This window comes from Pleuronectes platessa, chromosome 1 (genome assembly GCF_947347685.1).
Source record: "Pleuronectes platessa chromosome 1, fPlePla1.1, whole genome shotgun sequence".
NCBI lineage: Eukaryota > Metazoa > Chordata > Actinopteri > Pleuronectiformes > Pleuronectidae > Pleuronectes > Pleuronectes platessa.
Window position 1 is genome coordinate 30,063,601 of NC_070626.1, and position 26,320 is coordinate 30,089,920.

Below are 26,320 nucleotides of genomic sequence, written 5' to 3' on the forward strand. Positions count from 1 at the left end.
GAAATTGTTATATTTATTGCTGATTAGAAAACTATTACAGGACAGTATCAGCATTGAGCTTCAGATCAATGATTTTGATCACAATAGCAAACGAACTATTTACAAAACAAGTTTTGCAACAATGAATACAACACATGCTGTTGCAATTATGAAGTGAAATGTAATAACAAGGGTTTTCATACTCAACATAACTTTATTTTTTAACTTTGAAATTTTTTTATGATTTTTTAATTTTAATTTTATTTACATTTATTTCCACACGAGGTGTGTGTGTGTGTGTGTGTAGCTTAATTTGTAATATTTTTTATACCACTACTACCTAGAAAGTGTCAGACACTCAGTGCGTGAAGTAAAATAAAACTGGTTAGAGCCAACTGACGGTTTAAAAAAAAAAAAAAAAACTCCAACGACCGGCAGAGAGAGGGAGAGAGAGTAGCCAGACGCTAGAGAGTAGTCCGACACTCAATGCGTGAAGTAAAAAAAAAAAAAAAATCTCCGACAGGCAGAGACGCAACGCGAGTCGCTTTCTACCAGCACCACGTCTGAACGAACCCACGTTTAACAGAACTCTACTGGTTAATAAGTAAGTACAAACTGAAATAAAAACAAACTTCAAGCTGAAGAAACCCTAAACGTTAACGGAAAAGACCCGCGAACCTGAGTGACTGAGAGACAGAGAGCTGTTCTGTGAGTGAGTGAGCAGAGCGGTGTGTGAAGGGGAGGAGCGCTGTGACGCTGTGTGAGGATTTTCATTCAGTCCGAGCACAGATATTGACTCGTATTACTCGTATAATACTCGTGCTCGGCAAAAGTGCTTTATCCGTACCGGATACTCGTTTCAGCCGAGTATCCGGCTCATCTCTAGTAATAGGCCTACTGCATGAGAAAATTTAGATCGATATGGCGCAACAATCGGGGGAGATGGGGACCCCCCGAATATTGATGGGTATTTCGCACACTGATCCATGTGCTTATTTCAGCAATCATTAAATGTATTGGTCTTACTGTTATGTCCACTGACTGGTCACAGCAATAAATACAGTATTTTTGCAAATCCTCAAGCCTCTCCACACCCAGGGTAGCCTATTGGCCTATTCATTAACAATATGCAATTTCAATGCATGTTTGAGAATTGGTATGCTGATATATAGGCCTACTTTAAATTATAATTAATAAACAGTCCAATGCTGCCTCAACACTTAAACCTTGTTGACTTTTTCTTTTTGTAGGGAGAACAGGCCGACCAGCTATTGATGTTACCAGAGAACAGATAGAATTTCTGCTGGCGCAAGGCAATACAATTGCAAAAACTGCTGAAATACTTGGATGTTCCTCATCATTTCTGTACAAGAAGTCAAAGTTGATGGGTATACCTGTCAGAAGTATGCGGCCTGCAATAGATGATGGTGAACTAGAACAACATGTGAGGCAACTTCAGGGCCAATATCCTAATTCTGGAAATGAGGTAATTGGTGGTCTTTATTTTTAGCCTGTATTTAATTCACATTTGTGTGCCATTGTTTTTTGAATATCAAGAAAATGTAGATCTTTTCTTAAATGTGTTTCAGATTATTCGAGCCCTGTTGCGCACACGGGGTGTCTTTGTTACACGGTCCAGAGTGCGTGAGATGTTGACACGGGTGAATCCTACTGCTGCTGCAAGGAGATGGAGCCGGACAGTTGCAAGACGTGTTTATCATGTACCTTACCCCAACAGTTTGTGGCACATTGATGGGAACATGCGTCTGATAAGGTTATTATTACCAGACTTGTCATACTTACTACCAGACTTGTCAATATATTCTTTTATATTTTGAAGAGAACTTCAGCAAGTGAAAAACTGGAGTTCACAGCTATATTGTTTCAAGACTACTGTCAATAGTATTATAATTTCAAGTAATCATTTTATTTGTTTTTCAACCTTTCTAGATGGGGCTTTGTCACTCATGGTGCAATTGATGGATACTCCCGTCTGATTACTTACCTCAGCTGCAGCACAGACAATCGTTCCACAACAGTGCTTTCTCAGTTTTTGAAAGCAACCTGCCTCTATGCCCTACCATCAAGAGTTAGATCTGACCATGGTGGTGAAAACATCCTTGTGGCTTTATTCATGCATCTAGTTCAAGGACTTGAACACAGAGGTTTCATAACCGGACGATCAGTTCACAATCAGAGAATTGAACGCCTTTGGCGTGATGTATTTTTGCATGTGTTGCAGCACTTTTACCATATGTTCTACTCCTTAGAGGATTCAGAGGTTCTAAACCCAGATAATGATGTCCACAGACTATCACTGCATATTGTTTATCTTCCGGAGATCCAGAAAAGAGTGGAGCAGTTTAGACAGGCCTGGAACCTCCATCCGTTGAGAACAGAAAATAATCGCACACCAACTCAACTCTGGACAGAGGGCATGCTCAGAAATATTGCCACAGACAGCACAGCTGTCAACAATGTGTTTGGGGAAAATCCCTACAGCGACCAAAACATTGAGGCCATCCTAGCGCAGTACGGAATTCAAACACTGCCTACACTTGACGAGGAAGAGTTCCCAGCTGTAAGGGTAGAGCCACCTCAACTCATCCTCACTCGGCAACAACAGACATCTGTGCACAATGCAATCCAACACTTTTCTGATCTGAAGATTAAATATCAGGCTTGCTGTACTGCAATTGTCAGTATTTTGCAAACTGATCAGGTATAGTCCAATTCTAAGCCCAGAGACATTTTATTGGTTGCATACATTATCCAGGATGTAGCTAATGCCGGGTGTGCCAGTCAAGACATTGGAAGTAGCAACAAGTGTTGTCATATGTCATATTGTAGGCCTATTGTTGGTTGACAAGCGCCGACACGCCCTGCCTGACTCTGTTAAGGCTACTCTGTGTAGGGGGATGGGCTGTATAGTTGCGTTACTGCTCCCATTGTGCTTGGTCAACATTGTACAATAAATAAATATACATTTGATGTCTAACTAATTTGCATGTCCTGCCCACAGGTGCCCAAGAGGCTGGCATCATGCATGGTCATACGTCTTCAAAACAAACGGAACAAATGTGTATTATTGCAAACGCTTGATCTAAAGTGATAAAGTCTTGTTAGTCCGAGTATTGATCAAAAGTCCATGTTTGTGTGAGAATGTTTCCATTCTGCCTAGAAGCCATTTATTCTTATGTCTATTAGGCCTTCTGCTATTGGGATGCTGATTTAAAGGATTTGTTAAATTATAGGCCCTGCATATAAATACACTCAACAATGCATCATTGTAGCACTGACCACTTTATTGAGAGTGCAGCAAGTGGGGATGACCACAGTAAAGAGAACAACAAGTGCCACAGAGGCAAGGAGCACTTGTAAGATGTGGACATAGAAAATATTTAAAAGTGCATGAAATTGGACATAACATTAACAGAGTACCACATCATTAAAAGTGAAGGTGCAAGTGCACTTGGCACTTGATGGCAGCTGTGGTTGATGCCCAACTAACAGGCATTGTGGCCTGTGTCGTGGGCCCAGCATTGGCAGAGTGGCAGAGGGTGGGCACAAATCTGGTGATGGGGTTGTGATTAGAACAACAAGTGCCAAGTTAAAGAGCACTTGTAAAACTAGAATGTAGAAAACAATTGGGAACAATAGAGGCATGCCCTCTAACAACCTGCACTGAACAATTTTAAAAACAAACACGGTAACATTATGCAAGACCAAAGGTCGGCGCTTGCAAAATTCCCTCCATCATATGTTTTTTAAACCATTCATAAGAAGAGTGCAGCGGCAGGCATAATGTAACAATACACGTGTTTGCTTCAGGGAAGATTCGGTTCTCTTCATGAATGAACTGTATTTGAGGAGGGTGTGGAAATCCCAGTGGAGGGACTACAGAGGCTCCAGACGAAAATTCCAAAACCCTCTTAAGGGTGACTGGACTGCATTCTCCTTCTGTAACACAAGAAAGTGGTGTGAAACGGTGATTAAGTGATGCCTTTCACACCTTGATAGAATTGGAGAAAAGTTAATTTAAAATAAATCAAATGTTTTCACATACAATATTGTTACTGGTAGAATAATTAGTATACCTTCTATGTCAATCAACCAGTCACGCCAGAAGCAGATTGTCATATTTTCTCGGTTTCTCCGGTTGCTGCCCTGCGCTGAGAAGTCTGGAACAAATAACTTGCACAGGTCCTTCGCCTGAAGGGGAATTTCCTCATTGACAAAGAAGTTGAAGAACACGGCCAGATTCTCCCTCATCTCTTTGAGTAATCCAAGGGTTTTTAACCCATCAGCAAACCTATGAAAACATGTGACAGTGTGAGTTGTCCTGGGCTAGTGAGTTTAATTTCTCGGACAGACAAGACAGGTGAGGCAATTACTTACTGGTCCAGGGCAGTCGCCAATCTGCCGTTGACAAAGAAGTCAGCAGCTGACTGGACAAGGGAGTCCTTCTCTTCCAGGCTGGACACATGTCTCAAGGCACCTATAATACTGAGACTATCTGCTGCCTCTGTTATTGCATTGTTTGCCTCTCTGACTGTTGTTGCATCCTGTATCTAAAAAGAAAAGACAAATCGACAGAAAGAAAGACAAAAAGAAAGAAAAGACAGGATGAAAGATAGTGAGTGGCACATAAAGACAAGGATAATTAAAATGTGCAGGAGTCTACAATCCAAACTTGGCTTACAAGGACACCTATCCTATATAAATTACATGTCAATAGTTGTACACTATGAAAGGAAGCATTTCATAAATAGAAAGTTAATAGAAAGCAACTGGAGGGCTGTGTCACAGTAGACTGTACATTCAATGTATAACACCTTTCTCCTTCTTACTTTCATCAACTGCTCCCTAAAAGTATGGTCGCAAACTTCATCGACCGTGGCCGGGGTCGTTTCTATTCCACAGATTTGCCGGAAAAGCCTTTCCGAGAAGAAATGCGGACCAACTCCTCCATGAATGATGCACACAGCTATCATTTTCCCCACCCAGGTGTACAGTTTACTCTGTAAAGCTAAAATGAACACGTAAAAAAACCACAATAAATCAAGACAGGAGAAATAAGGGAGTGCAATAATTTAAATAGGTTTCCGTGTATACATTTCTAGAATTATGCCAGTTGAATGAAGACAGCCCCAAGAATTTGGGCTTCCTTACCTTGCGTATCAAGACGCAACTGCCGGTCTTTCTCATGTCCATCGAAGATGTTTGATTGGTGGACGGCCCTCATCAACAGCCTTAGGTACTCTCTGGTCGGGCCGCCTTCGTCAACTGCCCCTTCACCATTGTCATCTTCATCCACAAAGACAACATCCAGTCTTGCTTCAGGGTCGAAGGACTTCCGTTTAAACGCCCGCAGGCTACATGGTAAAACATTGTCCCTGCACACATTTATTTGGTTGCTTGTTGGAGAGAAGCAGTCATCTACTTTGCTGACCAGTTTTTTCAATATGGTCTGTAGATCAATCCTGCAACAAAAGAAGTTCATACATTTTATTCATATGCCAAATATGTACCATGTTTTCTAAGTTTTAACCACCTGCTTAAATGTTACAGGATATAAGCATCACACTGACTTTGGTTTAGTGCTAGTCCTTTTTATGGTATAGAAAATGTAATATTTACATACACCAAAAACATCAATGTCAAGTTAATGAGAAACACATACTCATCCACAGGTCCTCTAAGGTGATGTGTCGATACAGGAGACTGATTTTGTGAAACCGTCTCCTCTTGTTCATCAAGATCAATGATTGGTTCCTGGACAGGTGAAGGAGGGAGTGATGGTTCTTCATCAGTCAGGATTTCTTGCGGTTGTGAGATCAGAGTGAGCGATGGCTGGATAGAGTTCTCAGATGGCAGAGGCTGGAGAGAGGGCTCAAACAGCAGTGAGTGGGTGGAGGTCACAGAGAGACTTGGCTGGGTTGAGGGCTCAGACTGGAGAGAGGGCACAGAGAGACTTTGCTGGGTTGAGGGCTCAGACAGCGACGACTGACCAGGAGATGTATGGTTTAGGGCATGAGCTCCATCATTTTGTTGACCTGAGAGAATTTCCTGAAGACAAACATACACAATACATGAGCTTGCACAAAACAAAACAATTTTTCATTTGAGACAGGAAATACAATGCAATATACATTTACCTGTACATGGTGATTTGAAAACCAAAGTACGTAAAGAGTTGAGGATGGTTTTATGCCATGATCAATTATTGACCCGGCGGAACTGCTCTCAATTGATCTTGATGATGTGGCTTCTTGTACCACAAAGATTTCACTGGCACCATCATCTTGTCCCACAAAGTCAAACAAGGTCGTAAAATATGTGAAACAGTGTTACACCAGTGACGTTTGACAACCCACTGTGACGACACTTGATATTTTCTCAAGCTGAACACACATCACCTGAATTGGCTCACACAAGCTGAATTTCCTCATGTTGAGGTGTCCATCTGGATATTTAAATTTGATCAACACCCCATCAGAGGGTACCTCACATGCAGATAGACGCTGATGTCTTGCTTCAATAGCCTGAAATGTTATTGCTCTCATTAAAAAGAAAATTCAAATTAATCTTCGGCTAGTTCATTCAAACGAATATTACAAACAAACCTTTTGACGCCTTTCCTCACAGGCCTGATAGGCTAGTTTCTTCCTCTCCTATTAAAAGACCACATTAAAATTATTTATGCATTCTGTAATATCATGTAAAACATACAAAATAACAACTTGGAAATTTTACCTTCTCCTGATCCACCAACAAATTGTCATTATATTCCTGGTCTTGCTGGGCACGTATTGCTTGCCATTCTTGAAGAGCCTAAAGTAAAACATCAAAAATGGCATTTCTCACCAATCACCATCAAATAGGCCTACACATACTTAAAATAATAGATTCTTTAATGTCAAAATTTGTTACCCGATTTGCAACCACACTTTGAGCTTGGGTACTCTCAGCCAAAGGGGCGGTCTCATCTTGTACTGGAGCAATTGAGAGTGGTGGGAATGAAACCATGGATATGGCAGAGGATGTGGATGCCACCTGGCAGTACACAGAAAATCAAAACGTACAAAAACTGTTTGCCTGGGGAATGTAACTGCTCAGACATCACAGTATAATAAATACATATTAGAAAAAGACAAAAACACTGTTTATATCTGCCACTCATCAAGTGCATACTGATCTTAGATGTGCAATCATTTCAATATGGGCCTGATCTGAAACCACATTTTCCTTAGCTACCTGTGAGGTCTCATCTGCTGCTGGAGCTGCAGAGAGTGGTGGGAATGAATTCTGGGACATGGCTGAAGGTGGTGAGGTTTCCTGAGGTAAGAGAGGGTAACTTCAGTTACAGGCAGACATTACAGTTAACACATTTGATTGTAGTACATTATTATTATTATAACTGTCAAGGTAAAAAAACATAAACAGCCTATTTCTAAGAACCTCAAAATAGGTTACAAAGGTGAAACTAACTTCAGCACTGTAGTATGATATAAATCCCTGTGTATATAATTCCATACCTGCAAGACAGTGGCTCGTGGCACGATGTAAAGTCTGCTTTTGCCAACAGCTGTTTTTTAGTTCCCTCACAGAACTAACATTCAATATCTGGATTTTGCGTCCTTTGCCTGTTCTTGCCAATTCAAACCCAACCAAATTTAAGCTTATGTGAGGGTAGCTGTGACAAACAAAGCTGTTTAATTCCGCTAGACTCCAGTTCAACCCAATCTTCGAGTTTGTGCGGCTGTCTGCTGAATCTTGCACAGGTTTTCCTAAAAATGGAAATGTAAACATCAGTATAATCTGCTTCTAGTGGCAAAGTAACTCAGCCATTAGTTGCTAATACTATATTCCCGATATTTCAGGAATCCTCGCAAACTGTCCTTAGAGATCTTGCCCAGACTCCTACAATGTTCGCGAAGACAGTTTCAAAGACGATAAATTCCACAAATCAAGGCTTCCAAACTGTTGTCATATTTTCAGAGATAATCAGTGTTGCCAACCACTAAAGTAGACCTGTATGACTGCCACAGCTAACCTATGATAAGTTGTGCTTCTACAAAGTTTAAAGCTAAACAAAATTTGTATATGACTGAGATGAGGGAGCCTGGTTTCACTCCCAAGGGCATCACACAGTTGAGCCTCTGAGCATAATATGTGAAAGAACATTAACATATGATATATGGTGTAGCTGAGCCTCCGAATGCACCACCTAGAACCCACACTAACCATAACCACCATTGACTAACTTTAGATAGCTGATGCAAAATGATTCATTGGGAGATATTCCTCAACACTTTCAAAATGATGCCTTGGCATGAGAAAGTGTTGGAAGGGCATAGGTGTATTTATTAAAATGGCTACATGGAAACTTTTATGAAAATGCATTAAAGAGTAAACAGCTCTACAATATTTCTTTAAAACAAATGCTAAATGTATTTTAACATAATTAAATGTCTCCCAATACACAGTTTTACAAATGGGACCAGACAGGCTCAAGTTAGAATTAAAAAAGCTTGTTCCATAGTTTTCTTGGCAAGAAGGTTGGATAATAACGTGTAAAAGTAAATAACACTCAATTCTTATGTGCTTCAATCTCACATTACCTAATCCAAGTTTAGCAAATTCATCAAGTGTTTTTGTTGGGGGCAGAAAATCACTATCTGGCCCTGGAAGGAGGAAAAGCTTTGCTTGCCAAATAAGGTTTTCCCTGCGGCCACCAGATCCTCCTGTAAACACAAATACATAACTGTCAGTCACTCTTCGCTAAAATCTATATGAATAATATGGACAATAAGATACTAAATAAAACAAATAAAAAGTTCACATGAATGTACTGAGGGGTGTATGGCATGCAGGCAGAGAGGGACTGACCCTGTGATTCAGTGGGTGGTAAGGTGCTCTATTATAAAGTGCGTCATGGTTAGGCCATGTTTATACATAGCAGCAGGGTATTCTGAAAAACGGCGATATTGAAAAAAATTCTGGTCACACCAATGATAAAAACAACCAGGGAATTAGGGATGGGAATTTCGGCTCTTTTTAGTGAGCCGGATCTCTTGGAACGGCTCACCATATTACCGCTTACTGTAGTGTATACCTTTTATAATGGTGCCATGCCGTAATTCCGACGCTCATTTTGAGAATAGTTTTGTGATTAAAAAAAAAGAGAAGAAGAAAAAGTGTTTGTGTAAATTAGAGGCCAAACCCCGTGGAAATATCTGCGTTTCCCCTTCGTGTAACCCCCAGCCCAATCTTCCGGCGATTTGATTTCGCCCTGCAGCTTTTGCACATGCTACAGTTGAGCTTGATCTAGCAATAGCCAGTCATGGTGGTAGTGCAAATAAGTCCAACATTATAAGGATAAAGTCGAGAGACCAGCATTAAATGTTATCAAAGTGCAGTAATTAAATAAGATTTAAAAAGTAAATTTAACACCTTTCCGACATTGCCCTTTTCATCTCACATTTTTTGGGAAAAGCGGGGAACATAGGAGCCTTTTTAAAAAAAAAACGGGGAACATAGGGATGACCCCCCTGCTAGCAGCTAGCAAGTTAGCAGCTCACGTACCAGATTGGGAATCCCTGAGGTAGCAGCTGAATTAACGTTACACTTAAATACGTATGAGGCTGTGAATTATGCTGCAAATAACTTTATAGTAACGATAACGAAGCACGATAGTCAACCCGGAAAAACAAGATAGGTTAACATATTTAACAGCTAACGTTACCCCGAACTTCTGCTAGCACATTCTGCTAGCTAGCAAATGGCCAAACTTACCCCGAACTCGTGGAACTTCCCGGCGAAATAGTCTTCTCGTTGAAGAAAGTAATCGGGAATCCTCATTGCTCGTTGCCAGCTCCTGCCTGGCACGGGCTGCAGCGTTAAAAAGACGGTTAAAAACCCCGACCCCTTCGACTGCCGGCTGCTGTGACATGGTACTAAACTGATCCGTGGACCGATGTAATCAGTGAACACAGGTGTATTGTGTGAATGATGATGAACGACAACGACCTGCTCCACTCCCGTCTAAAGTGGGAGGCGGTCCTATAATTTGTCATTACAGATATCTGAAACGTAATTTCGCCTAGTCAAAACTCTAATTTAAGATATCTGTAATTCAATTTTGACTAGGCGGAATGAAAGTTACAGATATCTACAACTTTAGATATCTCTAATCAAAATTAATTTCAAGATATCTATAACCTGATAATAGATATCTACAATTAAATTATGACTATCCCTAACTCCAGTTTGAGATATCTACAACGTCGTTTTGACTAGTCTTAACTCCATTTAGAGATATCTACAATGTAATTTCGCCTAGTCAAAACTTAATTTAAGATATCTGAAAAGGGACATGTAGATATCTTGAATTGAGGTGAATTAAAGATATCTTGAACTGGAATTATGACTAGTCAGAATCAAATTGTAGATATCTCCAACTGGAATTACAGATATCTACAATTCAGTTGCAGATATCCGTAATTCACATAGTGGATATCCGCAATTGAATTGTAGATATCTGTAATGAGAAACCCGATAGACATGAATGGCAAAAATGACATCATTTCTCCTAGGAGGAATGTCTTTGTGGATATCTGAAATGACAGTTGTGGATAGGAGGAATGTACAGTGCCTTGCATAAGTATTCACCCCCCTTGGACTTTTTCCCATTATGTACTGTTACTAACTGGAATTCAAATAGACTTAAATAAACTTTTTCCCGTTTGATCAACAAAACATGCATAGTTCACCAGCAACACTCATTGTGATGGGGGGAACAGAATTATAATTTGTTTTATTTTTTGTTGTATTCATTTTTCCTCAAATTACCACGAGTAGTAAAAGTATAAATAGCGCCACACGTAGCTCGGACGGATGTTTTGAACTGAAAAGACGAGTTTGATTGACTGATCATTTTAATAAGATGACTTTACTCTTGCACATATGTACATGTTAACTGTTGCCCCCTTTAAAAAAGAAAAAAATGAAATGGTCAATAACGTGTGAATACTTGAGACTAATCAAACGATTTGATGAGTTTAATTTATAAACAAATGACTTGTTTTTGATGTCCTGCGAAATGTAAAATGCTGAATAAATTTTAATCTGTGTTTTTCTATGAACGTCACACATCATGTCTGGTTTTTCTTTTCTCCTCCACAGGAATTTCTCCATATGCTGCATATCCAGTGAGCCTGATTTAAGTTTTTTAGTTTAGTCCATATATATTTGCCTGATTCTTCATTAAATTTCCTTTGTATATTTTATATACCAAGTATCTCCAAAGCTCTAAGTTCTCATGGAATTTCTCCAATTTAAACAGTGTTATTCCCTTATAATTTAAGCGATTTCTCATTTCCTCTCACCTCATTCTTACTCTCAGTATTCAGACGTCTGAGTTCAGTCGTCTCCATCTTTAAACTGCAAATTTACTATTTCTACGATATAATATGAACGTGCCTGAATCCTTTAGAATCCTCGGCTAATGCGGCTAGTTTTAAATGTCGCGAAAAAAAAAAATCAGCTTGCTGATGTTTGGTATCTTTTTATTTCAGTAACTACATAACTCTACATTTTTACAACATATTAAACCCAAAAAACACACAAGACAAATAAGGTAAAGACTCCACAGGTTTTAAATTACCCCAATACAGATTTAGAAAAGTGTTGATCTGCAGTCATGTCGTCGTGAACAGAAATAATCTGAGTGTAATCGTGCTCAGAATATGTGAGTGAATAAAAGAGTGGAGGAGGTGGAGTGTGTCTGCAGACACTGAGTCAAAGGACAGAGCAGCAGCAGATCCACTGATGATGCTGTGTCAAATCCACAGGAACACACAGGGAGGATGGTGGACTGGACACTGTGTGACAGCTGATCTCAGAGCAGCTCACCTCCTCTGATTCCTCTGGAGCTCTGTCTCCACTCTGCCTCCCAGCAACAAGGCCCAGTCAGAGCCGCTCTACACACAAGCTGCTGCTGCTTCAGCCTCTGGATCTTCAGGACACAGCTCAGCCTCCGTCCACACACACTGTCCTCTTCACACTCAGCTCCACCAGTCCTTCCACATGTTGAGAGAAGAAGACATCAGTGTTACAGAGACTCACTTCATCCGCTGTGAGTCAGTGATGCAGCACATCCAGTAGAAAGAGCAGCAGGGACTTCAGTCCTGTTCAGAGGTGGAGCAGCTTCTTCTCTGCTTCATGTTCACGTGTTGGAATGAACACGCTAAGAGCCCAGTGTGTGTCCTATGCATGTCAAAGTGCAGTCTGAGGACACACACTCACTGACTCTGAAGACACAAAATCTCACTGACTCTGAGGACACAGGCTGACTCTGAAGACACACAGTGACTCTGACGACACACACTGTCTCTGAAGACACAAAATCTCACTGACTGAGGACACACACTGTCTCATTGTCTCTGAGGACACACACTGACTCCTAGGACATAAACTGTCTCTGTGTCTCTGGGGATACACACTGTCTCTGAGGACACACATTGACCCTGAAGACACACACTGTCTCACTGACTCGGAGGACACACACTGACTCTGAGAACACACATTGACCCTGAGGACACACACTGTCTCACTGACTTTGAGGACACACACTGATTCTGAGGACAGACACTGTCTCACTGTCTCTGAGAACACACACTGTCTCACTGACTCTGAGAACACACACTGATCCTGAGGACACACACTGTCTCACTGTCTCTGAGGACACACACTGACTCTGAGAACACACACTGACTCTGAGAACACACACTGTCTCTGAGGACACACACTGTCTCACTGACTCTGAGGACACAAACTGATTCTTAGGACAGACACTGTCTCACTGTCTCTGAGGACCCACTTTCTCAATGACTCTGAGGATACACTTTCTCACTGACTCAGAGGACACACATTGTCTCTGAGGACACAGACTGTCTCACTGATTCTGATGACACACACTGATTCTGAGGACACACACTGACTCTGAGGACAGACACTGTCTCACTGTCTCTGTGGACACACTGACTCTGAGGACACACTGTGGTGGAAACCTCTGACATCACTACTACAATAGAAAGACATGGACCTGTCTTCAATAAGCTGACTGAGGTCATTTGGTGTTTTGGTGAGAGGATGAGTCTGGAGACATTGAGATGTACTGGGTGATTTAGAGATCAACTGAACCAACCAGACGTTGATTTTTTTCTTCTTTTTGCAAAACATACATTTCATGATAAAGTCAATTAGAAGAGCAGCGTAGCATGCATCACATTTCAATTTCAGGCATAATCACAGTAAATGTGTTGAGAGAAAAAGCAACAACAAAAAAAACAAGAACAGCAAAGAATGATAAAGATAATAATAATAATAATAATAATAATAATAATAATAACTAGTGCTGTCAGTTAAACGCGTTATTAACGGCGTTAACGCAAACCCATTTTAACGCCGTAATTTAAAGCCCTGATCTCACTGTGTCTCAGAGAGACACAGTGAGATCAGAGCTCGTTCACGTGAAGTCGGTCACGCTCAGTGACTGACTGTCTCTTAACTATGGAAACAGTGAAAACCCAGAGTTTCTCTGGTCTCAGCTGATCAGAGATCAGCGCCTCAGCGTCTTGATCAGAGCAGAAGCTGCAGTTGGTTTCTACAGATCTTCAGTATCTGTGTTCGCCTCCGGTCTGACCTGCTCTCGCTTTTTGTTTTAATATTTCCCCAACTAAAATATATATTTTTTAGCTATTAGGCTGCAGCTATATATTTTTATTTATTTAAAAATAGGGTACTTCTTTTTTCATACATTTTCCACAAATATGGGGAAGACTCAAATAGCCCTACAAAGTTCTGTGTTTAATGTTGTTTTTTCAATAAAATAAAACATTTGCATAAAGCAAGCCAATTCACTTTTCCATGTTCATAAGAGCATTTAAACGGAAAAACAAATTATGGAAAAAAAAAGAATGAATGGACATTTTGAATAATACAAATTTTCGATTAGTCGCGAGTCAACTATGAAATAAATGCGATTAATCGCGATTAATTATTTTAATCGTTTGACAGCACTAACATGATTTTTCCAATTTGTAAAATTGCAAATCTGTGGATATTGGAATTGCCACATTGTACAGCAGGTAAATTGTCTCTTATCTCAAACACACTTTCCAGACCGTGACAGGTTTTTCAATTACGAGCTCACCTCTGAGCTTTAACACTGACTTGATATCTATAAGATAGGCTGGAAATCTCCATCTTCATAACATAAATTACACACACAATAGAAAGCAGGATAATTCACAGTCAGCATTTGAAATGCATTCTACATAATTCCCGTCCCATGTCCCGTCTTGCTATCCCATATAAATGCAAATAGTATTTGGTAGAGTTTAGAATAGTGTTTTTTAGGAATGAAAATCGGAATACATTGATACAAATACAGAAACCTAGGAAGAATATTCATCTTTTTAGATTGATCCGGCCAGCTTATGATAAAGATAACATGCGCCAGCGGTTTATGTCCTGCCTGCACTGATCCAGTAATGGTGTGAAGTTTAATTTATACAACTTGGGAAAAGATCGCGGCACCACCACCCCAAGGTATTTAAAATGGGAAGACACTCTCTTGAATGGGAAGGCTGGGGTTGGGATATCAAGTTCACTTTTTTCTAAATTCAGTTTGTAAATTCAGTTTGTAACCTGAAAACTTTCCAAATCGTTCCAAAGTAGACAGGACGTGCGGCAAAGAAGATACTGGGTTAGCAATGTACAAAAGTAAATCATCGGCATAAAGCGATAGCTTATGTATTGTGTCTCCTCGAGTTATTCCTTCAATTGCCTGGCATTGACGAATAGAAGCCGCAAGCGGTTCAATCGCCAGAGCAAAAAGCAGGGGACTCATAGGACAGCCCTGTCTCGTGCCTCTATGTAGTGGGAAATATTTTGAGTGAGAGTCATTAGTATTGACAGAGGCTAAGGGAGAGATTTACAACAATTTAACTCAGGAGATAAATTCATCACCGTAGCCAAATTTCCTCATGATCATAAATAAATATTCCCACTCAACCCGGTCGAACGCCTTCTCTGCATCTAAGGAAATTACAAGTTCAGGATCCTCCGAACAGGTGGTAGTATAAATAATATTGAAGAGCCTACGGATATTAGAATGGGAATGTCTGCCTTGGATAAATCCGGTTTGGTCAGGTAGCACCAGCTTGGGAAGAGTATTTTCAAGCCGCAGAGCAAGGGACTTATGGAGAATTTTACAGTCCACATTTAGAAGGGAAATCGGTCTGTAAGACCCGCACAACAAGGGGTCTTTACCCTTTTTAGGTAGGAGACAGATAGAGGCTTGGTTCAGGGTTTAAGGGAGATGACCAATTGAAAATGATTCATAAAACATAGATAGTAGTATTGGTGATAAGTCCTCTGTAAATTTCTTAAAGAACTCCACTGAGAACCCGTCTGGTCCGGGGGATTTTCCAGATTGCATATATTTAATGGCATCACAAACCTCCTCCAGCGTCAGGGGGGAATCAAGGGCATCTTTCATCCTCATATTCAGACGAGTATAAATTTGTATAAAACGCTACAAAGGCAACCTTAATCTCCTTGTTCTCTGTGGTCACTGAACCCGAGGTGGTCTTAATTTGAGTTATCTGGCGTGAGGCTGCAGTTTGGCGCGCTTGGTGAGCGAGAAGCCGGCCGGCTTTGTCGCCAAACTCATAAAACGAATGTCGGGACTTTAGTAACAGCTGCTCTGCTGCTGAGGTAGAGGCTAGATCAAATTCAGTCTGTAGGTGAATCCGCTTTTGATAAAGCTCTGGAGTAATTGCGAGGCATACTGATTGTCCAGCTGTAACATTTTTACAGAAAGCTCTTTCAATTTAGCCATCCTAGTGGTGGCTATTGACCCAGGGGACAGTTGAAAAAAAGGAGTTAATAAAAGCGCTGTTGTCCCAGTTTGGAGCGTATACACTGGCGAGAAAAACTGGTTTGTTGAAAAGACGACCGGTGACTATGATGAACCGGTTATTCGTGTCTGCAATTATCTGATCACTATCAAAGGTGACATTTTTGTGTATAAGAATTCCTTAGTTCTGTAGTCAAGGAATCTGATGATGACTTACCTCGGGGGGCTCCCTGGGTCTGTCGGTTTCATGGTCAGAGATCGGTGTGCTCTCACTATGTTTAAATTAAGATCCACTGGTAATGTCAGTGAGGTTCGGATGAGATCGCTGATGTAGCTCAGCATATCGTTGTTTTCTTTATCTTCTGTTACTCCGTATATACGGATATTGTTGTGTCTCGCTCTGGACTCGAGATCCACACATTTTGCTGTTAGGTTAGCATCTCGCAGGTGCAAAGTGCTCTTTCGTGTCGCCTCGGCAGCACCCAGTCTTTGTTCGTATTCTGTCACTCGTTGCTCAAGCTGTGTCGTCCTTTCAGCTACATCAAACAGCGCAGTTTCCACTCTTGCTAACGAGTCTTTGGTGTCTTTGGAGGCTTCTGAGTGCTCCTTCCTGAAAGTGCGCAGCTCGACTAGCACCGCCGCCATGCTCTCTTCGTTACCTGAGTCACTTTGACTTTGTTGGTCTGGTGGTGGATTTGGAGTTATTTTGTTCCTCTTTCTTGTCTCTCGTCGAACGCTCTTCATCACGGTTAATTGTTGTTAGTAGTTTAGATGGGAAACAAGATTGTAATTATTTTTTCTGGCTATTTCTCTGGGAGCTTCTTGATCAGGCTGTTGCCTCGATCATGACGTCACCTCCCCTACCAGACGTTGATTTAAACTTCCCTTATCCTTCCCTTTAAGGAGAGTGTGCACCACACAACAGTGTAGAATCACTGTGGTCAGTGGGCGGAGCTTTTATACGGGTTGATCTCCAACTTAACCTGAAGCAGGTTAGCTGTTCATCATGAGTTACCATGGTGATTTTCCTCGTTAATAAGTCGATGAGCTTCATGGGACTGGAAAAACTTAACCTGAAGATAACCTGATAACCACAAATCCTGCTTGGAAGCACAGACCCTGGATCTGTGATACTGACTGTGTTTAGTAAAATACTGATGAAAGCAGCGTGGACTGACTCCAACCATCTACTGACCTCAGAGTCGCCAGTCGGCAGCCTGACCTCTGCTTCAGATCAAGCAGCTCCTTCACTCCTGAGTCCTGCAGGCTGTTGTACGTCAGATCCAGTTCTCTCAGATGAGAGGGGTTTGACCTCAGAGCTGAAGCCAGAGAAGAACAGCTGATCTCTGACAGTCTGCAGCTCCTCAACCTGAGTAAAGGATAAAAGTTATTTAACATGGTAAGATTTTTTCCCGTATCGCCCAGCCCGACTCCCGTGTTTAAGATCCAGGTGCAAGGATCTATAGTTAGAAACTGAATATAAAATATAATTGATTTTACTAGTCTCATCTAAATTTGACAAATGTTAATTTTCTTTACTTTATAATGAGACATTAATTTTAAATACTTTATATGTAACTAAATTATATTTGCAACATGACACTGATGATGTCTGACCTCAGAGTCTCCAGTCGACAGGTTGGACTCTGTAGAAAACCACACAGCTCCTTCACTCCTGAGTCCTGCAGGTGATTGACCCTCAGATCCAGTTCTCTCAGATGAGAAGGGTTTGACCTCAGAGCTGAAGCCAGAAAAGAACAGCTGATCTCTGACAGACTGCAGCCCTCCAATCTGGATAAAGCATAAAACTTAACTGTTTATTATACTGAGTTCATGTGAGAAAATAACATACAAATATTCATGTCAGCACAGACTCATAACATGAAAGATAGATATGAAATCAGACATGTTGGAATAAAAACCAGTCACGATTTACTAAAAATATATTATTTGGACCTGGTCTCTGTCCTGCAGATCAGTTTAGGTTATCCAGAACTAAACTCAATGTTTTAACAAATAGCTGAATATTTAAAATGTCACCGATTAATTTATGAAGGGATTCAAGTAATGCATGAATTATGTTAAATTACAATTAAATGAGATAAATTATAATATAATAATAAAGTATAAATGGCGTATTTTAGATATAAGGTTTCTAAACTGACGGTACAAAAGTCCGTCAGTGAACTTACCTCAGAGTCTCCAGTCGACAGGTTGGACTCTGTAGAAAACCACACAGCTCCTTCACTCCTGAGTCCTGCAGGTTGTAGTTTCTACTCAGATCCAGTTCTCTCAGATGAGAGGGGTTTGACCTCAGAGCTGAAGCCAGAGAAGAACAGCTGATCTCTGACAGAATGCAGCTCTTCAACCTGAATAAAGAAATATGAATAGTTGAATGTGTCCTCCTGTTGTTGTGGATCGTCATCATGTCAACACAGACTCTCAACATAATGCTGACTGAACAAACTAAACCTATTGAGTTCCTATGACAACTGAAGCTACAACAGGTTCTCTTTCATGTTCTGCGCGGGGGGGGGGGGGGGTTGTGGGGTGGTCAGTTACATGACACTTCACCGCTAGATGTAACTAAATTCTACACACTGAAAATTGAGCTGAACCCAGAGAAGAACAGCTGATATCTGACAGTCTGCAGCTCTTCAACCTGGATAAGGAAACATGAATATTTGAATGTTGTTGTGGATCGTCATCATGTCAACACAGACTCTCAACATGCTGCTGACCTCAGTCCAGTCTGTGACCTGAAGATAAATATCAGATCATGTTGGACCATTATTTAATTTATCTCCTTCTTCTCTGTGTGTTGGTCGATGAGCAGGTTTGTGTAATTAAACACTGTTTAAAGTAGGGACGGCTCCTGACAGTCACTTCCTGTTTGTTTCTACTTATCAAGTGTCCAACGTGTTTCAGTAAGAATGTGTCTTATTTTGAAAACCTGAGGAGGACGAGTGCTCGGCCTCAGTTCACATGTTATTTACTGACACTTTCTTAGTGATCAGGAGCAGGTGAGTGCAGGTGAATGGAGTTGATGAGGTGGACGTGACAGACAGGCTGGGTGAGTGGCAGATGACTGAGGGACAGTGAACAGAGCAGAACTGAGACAATTTAAATAAATAATCATCGATCAAAATTTGTATAGACCATATTCACAAATCACAATTCGTCTCATAGGGCTTTAACATGGTGTGACATCCTCTGTCCTTATCCCTCAGAAAGAGTAAGGAAAAACTACTAAAAACCCTTTCAACAGGGTAAAAATACGTAGACACATGTGAGGGATCCCTCTCCCAGGATGGACAGAAGTGCAATAGATGTCAGGTGTAGGAAAACATCATCAAGATTAAAGTTTTTAGCAGCATTGGTATGAGGGTAAACATTTTGAAGGATAACTTCAATACTATATGTCAAGCAGTCCTGCTGCACTCATAGTCTATGGTCAGCAGCCAGCAAGATCATGATCCGCCATTCAGATCTATAGTCCACATAATGACCGAATAAGAAAGAAAGTTGGAGAAGGGAACAAGGATTTAAGGACCTCAGAGTCTCCAGTCGACAGTTTGGACTCTCCAGTCCAGAACACAGCAGCTTCACTCCTGAATCCTGCAGCTCGTTTCCACTCAGATCCAGTTCTCTCAGATGTGAGGGGTCTGACTTCAGAGCTGAGGCCACGACTTCACAGTGAGTCTCGGAGAGTTCACAACCACAGAGTCTGTAATTAAAGGAAATATCTGTTAGAATTAAATCAGAAAACACATCATTCCTACAAAACGTGATCATGTGACCCTCACCCTGGTAAATCCCCTTATTACCTCATGAACATGTTAAAAACTCCTCAAGCGAATCCTTTCAGATTTGGTACAAGCGTTCATTCAAACTAACAGAGGATCATTAGATCAGGTGGTCAAAGGTCAAAGGTCAAGGTCACACAACATGTGTCTGGCCTCTTGAACATGATTTCTCAGGTCTGTCTTTAGGGGATTTCTTCACATTTTTACAAGTTGGATTTAAAGATAAAATGATGAGATTTCAGTGGTCAAAGGTCAAAGGTAACAGTGACCTCATATTATTGTGAATGCAAAATGTCAGGAACCTGGAGGGACTGACACTGCACTGGTTGTTGGTGGTGTACAAACGCAGGGTGGGAATTCTAGTTTGACCAGAAAGAAGAATAAACAAATTTTCCAGTTCTACTTCTTCAGTTTAAAGGAACAGTTAGTGATTCTCATCCTAAACACAGAGAAGCTGTGATTTATCTGATTAATCACCGTTTCTAAATGCCGAAAAATTCCCTTTATCTCTGTATATTGTTGTGGGAACAGAAAGATAAATGACAGAAGGCGGATATTTACACTTAACATTAGTTTTTTTATTGGTAACGAGTCCAAATGTGAGTTATTTAGATTGAAAAATACAATAAAATCAAACTAAAACATACCAAACCTAAGTTGTGTCTGTCTCTTTGCTCTGCCTCTGATGATGTTATTCAGAACTTTTTTATCAAACTCAAAGATGAAAGATGAAAATGAACTAGTTCACGTCAACAGTTCATTTTTTTATTGGGATGATTCAGGTGACAAACGTCCGGTCATGTGTTTGGTTCTGAATCTATGGAGTCGGATCATGTCTGCGTGTTGCTCATTTTAACACTGAGTCCTGACTGTGAGCGTCTCGTGTTGGACTGAGCACAACATGTTGACGAGTCATTTTCATGATGTTTACATGCAGCCTCATAAAGATAAAGATAAGATAAAGTGGCTTTATTGTCAATTTCTTCACATGTTCAAGACATACAAGGAATCGATAGGACGTTTCCCACTCCCACGGTGAAACGTATAAAGTGCACAGGCACAACAGATAAGACAAGACATTTCCTAATACTAAGTAAACATACAGATTTTTCATAGAGCAGCATAAGTTTGTCTAAAGTGTAAACGTAGTGATAACAGTGCAAAAAGTACAAGAGACAGTTTGTTGCAGAGTCCTGAGTGATTTTAGGTGGGGGGGGGGGAATTCAGCTTCCTTTCAGACTGGAGGATATGGCTGTGGGGAGTGAGGGGAGATAATTTAGCTTCCTGACAGCTTGGTGTATGAAGTTATTTCTGAGTCTGGTGGTGCGGCAACGGAGACTCCCGACCTTCTTCCAGAGGGTAGGAGGCTGAACAGACTGTGTTCGGGGTGGCTGGTGTCACTCACAATCGAGGTAGCTTTCCGGGTGAGGCGGGTAGTGTAAGTGTCTTGCAAGGAAGGGAGTGGGCCACCAATGATCTCACCAGCTGTGTTGACTATGTGTTGCAGTTTTTTCCTGCTGTCAGAGCAACGTAGTATGTGACGTATGCTAAGCAACGCATTGTGAGTTATTTACTAACCCGGGTTCACACCGGACGCTTCAGCGCAGCGCCAAGCCTTAAATAAAAGCTGGCTCCCATCCACTCCCATGTTAAAACTTTGTGCCGGTCACACCGGAGGCTGAAGCACCGCGAGGCAGCCTTGACGCAGCGCGGTGCTTCAGCCTCCGGTGTGACCGGCACAAAGCCGTGCAGCGATCTACTGGATCAACGGGTGATATTATTATTCAACCCAGGGGCACTGTGATGACGTGGTTGATTACGTTACCGTTGATCATCTGTCAATCATCGTATAAAGCCCGCCCTGACAATCTGGTTGGCCCGGTCGGGCCATAATTTTTTCCCAATGGAGCGACTCCAGACCGAACTGCCCGACCAAATTGTTGTGGGCGGGGCTAAGTTCGTCTGGCATCCAGGCTACCACTGAGCGGCTGCTTCACGTGAACGAGCTCTGATTCCACTGCGTGTGTCGCTCTGATATATATATATATATACATATATATATATGTATATACATATATATATATATAATTATATGGCAAACACCAGCACAGTGATTACTTGGATAAGACTCTCCACATCTGATCTAGTTGCTCTTATATGTAAATGAGAACAATGAGAATGTATATATACAAACCAAATGTATACATATATTTTAGTATACATACGTATAAATACACGCACACGCACGCACGCACGCCAATAGCCACTTATCCTTATCTCAGGGGCCTGGAGCACATCTCAGCCGACACTGAATCTCAGTCTCCAGTCAAACTAACTCCGATCTACATGTCTTTGGGTTTGTGGAGGAAGCTGGAGAACCCAGAGAAAACCCTGCAGACACCAGGAGAACCTCCTCCTCACAAAAAGGCTGCACTAACAGTGTTGACCACTGCAACACCATGCTGCCCCAAAACAATGAGAATCATTTAACACTGAGTGTATTTGAAGAACGACTCATCTCCACTGATTGAACATGTTAATGATCATGTCTGGACTCACCGAGCCTTCCTGCAGTTCCTCACAGCTGGGATCAGTCTCCTTCGACCCTGGACTGATGTGTTGAACTTCTCCAGGTCCAACTCATCCAGAACCTCCTCTGACATCTGCAGCATGTAGGCCAGAGCTGAGCAGTGGATCTTAGAGAGTTTCTCCTTAGATTTGTTCTTTGACGTCAGGAACTGTTGCATCTGCTGATGAACTGAGTGGTCGTTCATCTCAATCAGACAGTGGAAGATGTTGATGCTTCTGTCAGGAGAAATGTCATCACTCTTCATCTCCTTCAGGTTGTTGATGACTCTCTTGATAATCTTTGGATTGTTCCCTCTCCGACCCAGCAGGCCTCCTAAGACTCTCTGGATGATATTTGGATTGTTCCCTGTACGACCCAGCAGGCCCCCTAAGACTCTCTGGATCATCTTTGGATTGTTCTCTGTCTGACCCAGCAGACTCTCTGGTTGGACTCCAGACTGAGGCCGTGAAGGAAGCGAACAAACAGGTCCAGATGACCATTTGTACTGGTGAGGGATTTCTCCATGGTTCTCTTCAGGAGTTCATCCAGGGAGAAGGTACTGTCTGTGTTCCCATATGTTCCCAAGAAGTTGTTGAGTTCTTCTCTGTTCCTCTTGGTGTAACAGTGGAACATGTAGACTGCAGCTAGAAACTCCTGAACGATGAACAAAGCAGTAGACTGATTTCTGGAAGATCACACACTCTCTTCTGAAGATCTCAGTACAAACTCCTGAGTACACCGAGGCCTCTGTGACATTAAGACCACACCGCTCCAGGTCTTCTTGGTAGAACATGATGTTTCCTTCCTCCAGATGTTTAAGTGCCAGCCTCCCCAGCTTCAGGAGAACGTCCCTGTCAGCCTCCGTCAGCTGCTGTGGAGTCGTCTCATGTCCCTCACCGTACTTGTTGTTCTTCCTCTTTGTCTGAACCAGCAGGAAGTGTGAGTACAGGTCAGTCAGGGTCTTGGGCAGCTCTCCTCTCTGGTCTGTGGTCAACATGTGCTCCAGAACTGTAGCACTGATCCAGCAGAAGACTGGGATTTGACACATGATGTGGAGGCTCCTGGACGTCTTGATGTGTGAGATGATTCTGCTGCACAGCTCTTCATCACTGAATCTCCTCCTGAAGTACTCCTCCTTCTGGGCCTCAGTGAAGCCTCGTACTTCTGTGACCCTGTCAACACATGCAGGAGGGATCTGATTGGCCGCAGGTCTGGAGGTTATCCAGACGAGAGCCGAGGGAAGCAGATTCCCCCGGATGAGGTTTGTCAGCAGCACGTTAACTGATGATCTCTGTGTGACCTCAGACACAAGCTCCCTGTGGTTGAAGTCCAGAGAAGATCTGCTTTCATCCAGGCCGTCAAAGATGAACAAAGGTTTACAGACAGCGAGCATCTCTGCAGTGAGCTTCTGTAATGCTGGATTGAAAACACGGAGCAGCGTGAGAAGACTGTGCTGCTGGTCCTTCACCAGGTTCAGCTCCCTGAACGAAAGCACAGTCAGCAGACCCACATCCTGGTTTTCTAAACCCTCTGCCCAGTCCAGAGTGAACTTCTGCACCGAGAAGGTTTTTCCAACTCCAGCGACGCCGTTGGTCAGGACGACTCTGATGCTGCTCTGCTGGTCAGTGGAGGCTTTAAAGATGTCGTGGACCTTGATGGGAGTGTCGTGGAGGATCTTCATCTTGGAAGCCGTCTCAAGCTGCCTCACCTCATGTTGAGTATTAACCTCTTCACTCTGTCCCTCTGTGATGTAGAGCTCAGTGTAGATCCTGTTGAGGAGGGTTCTACTTCCTGTTTCATCAGTTCCTTCAGTCACATGGTCACATCTCCTCCTCAGACTGAGCTTATGTTCATCTGAAACCTCCTGCAGACCAAGATCTGCTGAAAGACAAGAAACAATGTCAGAGACAATGAATTTGAGAATCTGCTGATTGTTTTCATCAGAAACAGAGAAACTACAGAAAATAAAAGCTGTGTCAGAAGTCACATCAGCAGACACATGTACAGTGCTGCTCTGACCGGCTGTCTGAGCTCCAGCTCCTGTTCTGGATCGTTCTCCACACTGGGGACAGGGGGAGTCTCCTGAAGATCCAGACTGGTCCCAGTTTGAGGTGATGCGCCGTCGGCAGAACCAGTGTCCACAGCTGGTGGAGACTGGATCCTTCAGGACGTCCTGACACGAAGCACAGCAGGACGACTGCTCCTCCTCAGAAACATGACTCCTCTTCCTCTCCCTGTGAAGATATTTTCTGATAACTCACACGTCACAGTCACAGGTTGTCATTACTTTTGTCAAGGAGGTTTTGTTTTCACCGTGTATGTTTGTGTGTTAGTTGGTTTGTTTGTTAGGGGATTATAAAACACCACTGAACAGATTACCAGTAAACTTGTTGGAAGGATGTGGTCCGTGAACCAGATCGGGGAGGAGTTGGGGGGGGGGGGGGGGGGGGGGTAGAAACAGTCTCTTACTTTCTGTGTGAGGGTCCAGGTTCATTACTGAAGTCTAGAGGAAGTCCTTTGGACCAGTCACTCTTCAGAGACACACAGCTGGACCCTGGAGACTCTGCTCTCAGTCTGTGGTCCTGACCTCTGCAAACACAAACATGTTTTTATTCAGAACACATCATTCATTGGTTCATTCTCTGAGGATTCAGTTTAGAGGTTCACATGTTTGTAGCAAGTCTCTTACTTTGTGGTTGAGGGTCCAGGTTCATTCCTGAAGGTTAGAGGCTGATTCATGGACTTGTCACTCTTCAGAGACACACAGCTGAACCCTGGAGACTCTGCTCTGTCCTCCTCTTCCTCCTCATAACCACTCATCTTTAGACTGAGAGGAAAAACACTGTGAGCTCAAAGGAATCAGGACAAACAAGTCTGTCAGGAAACACACCCAAAAATACCAAGCAAGACACACACACACAGACACACAGACACAGAGACACACACACAGATACACAGACACAAAGACACACATACAAACACACACACCAGCTGAGGTGACTGTAACGTATGATTCTGAAAACACGTTCTGTTATTAAACACTTGATGAACAGATGTGATGAAGATAAAACGTGAAACTCTGAGTTAACTCTGTTAATTAGTCCTTTGAAGGCTCTTTGTTCCACAGGTGCTGTTCACATCTGTCTCTGGGATTCGATCACATGAGACTACGTCTGTCACCAGGTGTGAACTGACAAACTTAGAGTCCTGTGATCAGCAGACGGATGTTAACAGCAGGTGTGAGAGTGAGACAGTAAAACTTTCAGAAAGTTGTGTTCACACTCACCTGCTCACTTTTCTTCCTCCTGCTCATCCAAGTGAAAATGGAGTCTGACACTTCACCGATCTCATGCTCCTCCTCCCTGTTGAACCAGTTCACTCTTGGAAACAACCAGTTCTAAGTCCAGTTCATACACATGAACTGAACTGGTTCACGTTCACAGTTCATTTTTTATCGGGATGGTATTTAGTTAATAATGATCATTGATCCAGATCTTCACTTTAACACTGAGTCCTGACTGTGAACATTTCCTGTTACTGATCTAGGATCAAGACCTGATGTTTGGCCACCAGGGGGCAGCAGAACATCCTGACATGAGTATAATAATAAAAATAATAGTAATAACCAGGGATAACATCATCTATATTACACAGCGTCCTGTTAACTAATAAACAGACAAAAACCTGTTTTAGTTTTTCAAAAGGAAATATTTATTGAAAATGCAAATGTACATTAATATTATACAAGTCCTCTTTAACTTTAAATTTCCAGTGATTGATATGAACAAATGTTGAAAGAAGTTTGGTCCACAGAGAAATATGCATCCATAACGCTCCACTGGGCTCTCCCTGCAATTTCTGTCATCGATAATTGAACCAAATCAAAGTTTGGTTTGTTTCTTCTCCGCTTGGACCAAATGTTTCCACGAAATAAAAACAGCTTTGCTCTATTGAACTCCAATAAATAAATAAAGTGCTCCACATACTGCTGGACTCAGATCAGTTGATTCACCAACTCCCTCTGATTATTTAAAAGAT

General features: G+C 42.0%; 2 protein-coding genes across 5 annotated transcripts in view; both read right to left on the reverse strand.

Moving 5' to 3' along the window:
• Positions 1–25,695, reverse strand: part of LOC128442586 (NACHT, LRR and PYD domains-containing protein 14-like) — a 74,459-nt gene extending 48,764 nt beyond the window's left edge. For all 3 annotated transcript variants that reach the window (XM_053425126.1, XM_053425117.1, XM_053425133.1), the window contains exons 1-2: positions 25,569–25,695; positions 24,972–25,109 (exon numbers count right to left, since the gene is read on the reverse strand). In XM_053425126.1, the coding sequence (XP_053281101.1) occupies positions 24,972–25,102 (131 nt within the window). In that variant the 5' untranslated portion in view covers positions 25,103–25,109; positions 25,569–25,695. The remainder of the gene's footprint in view (positions 1–24,971; positions 25,110–25,568) is intronic.
• On the reverse strand, positions 11,543–22,719 carry LOC128442674 (NACHT, LRR and PYD domains-containing protein 12). Of its 2 annotated transcripts, XM_053425235.1 has the most exons (6): positions 22,273–22,719; positions 19,461–19,634; positions 18,100–18,276; positions 17,525–17,698; positions 17,103–17,276; positions 11,543–12,062 (listed from the first exon to the last, which is right to left on the reverse strand). In XM_053425235.1, the coding sequence occupies exons 1-6, from the start codon at positions 22,686–22,688 to the stop codon at positions 11,882–11,884; spliced, it is 1,296 nt and encodes a 431-aa protein (XP_053281210.1). In that variant the 5' UTR covers positions 22,689–22,719; the 3' UTR covers positions 11,543–11,881. The 2 variants fall into 2 exon arrangements, with proteins under 2 accessions (XP_053281210.1, XP_053281218.1); XM_053425243.1 differs by lacking the exon at positions 17,525–17,698.
• Positions 25,696–26,320: the final 625 nt, after the last annotated feature.

Bases quoted from the DNA above. Each gene is read 5' to 3' on its own strand.
- LOC128442674 (XM_053425235.1), bottom strand. From the start codon at position 22,688: ATGATCCAGAGAGTCTTAGGGGGCCTGCTGGGTCGTACAGGGAACAAT. The intron at 19,635-22,272 runs GTGAGTCCAGAC...CTTTAATTACAG, and splicing joins AGGAACTGCAGGAAGGCTCG to ACTCTGTGGTTGTGAACTCT. The intron at 17,699-18,099 runs GTAAGTTCACTG...TGCTTTATCCAG, and splicing joins TGTCGACTGGAGACTCTGAG to ATTGGAGGGCTGCAGTCTGT.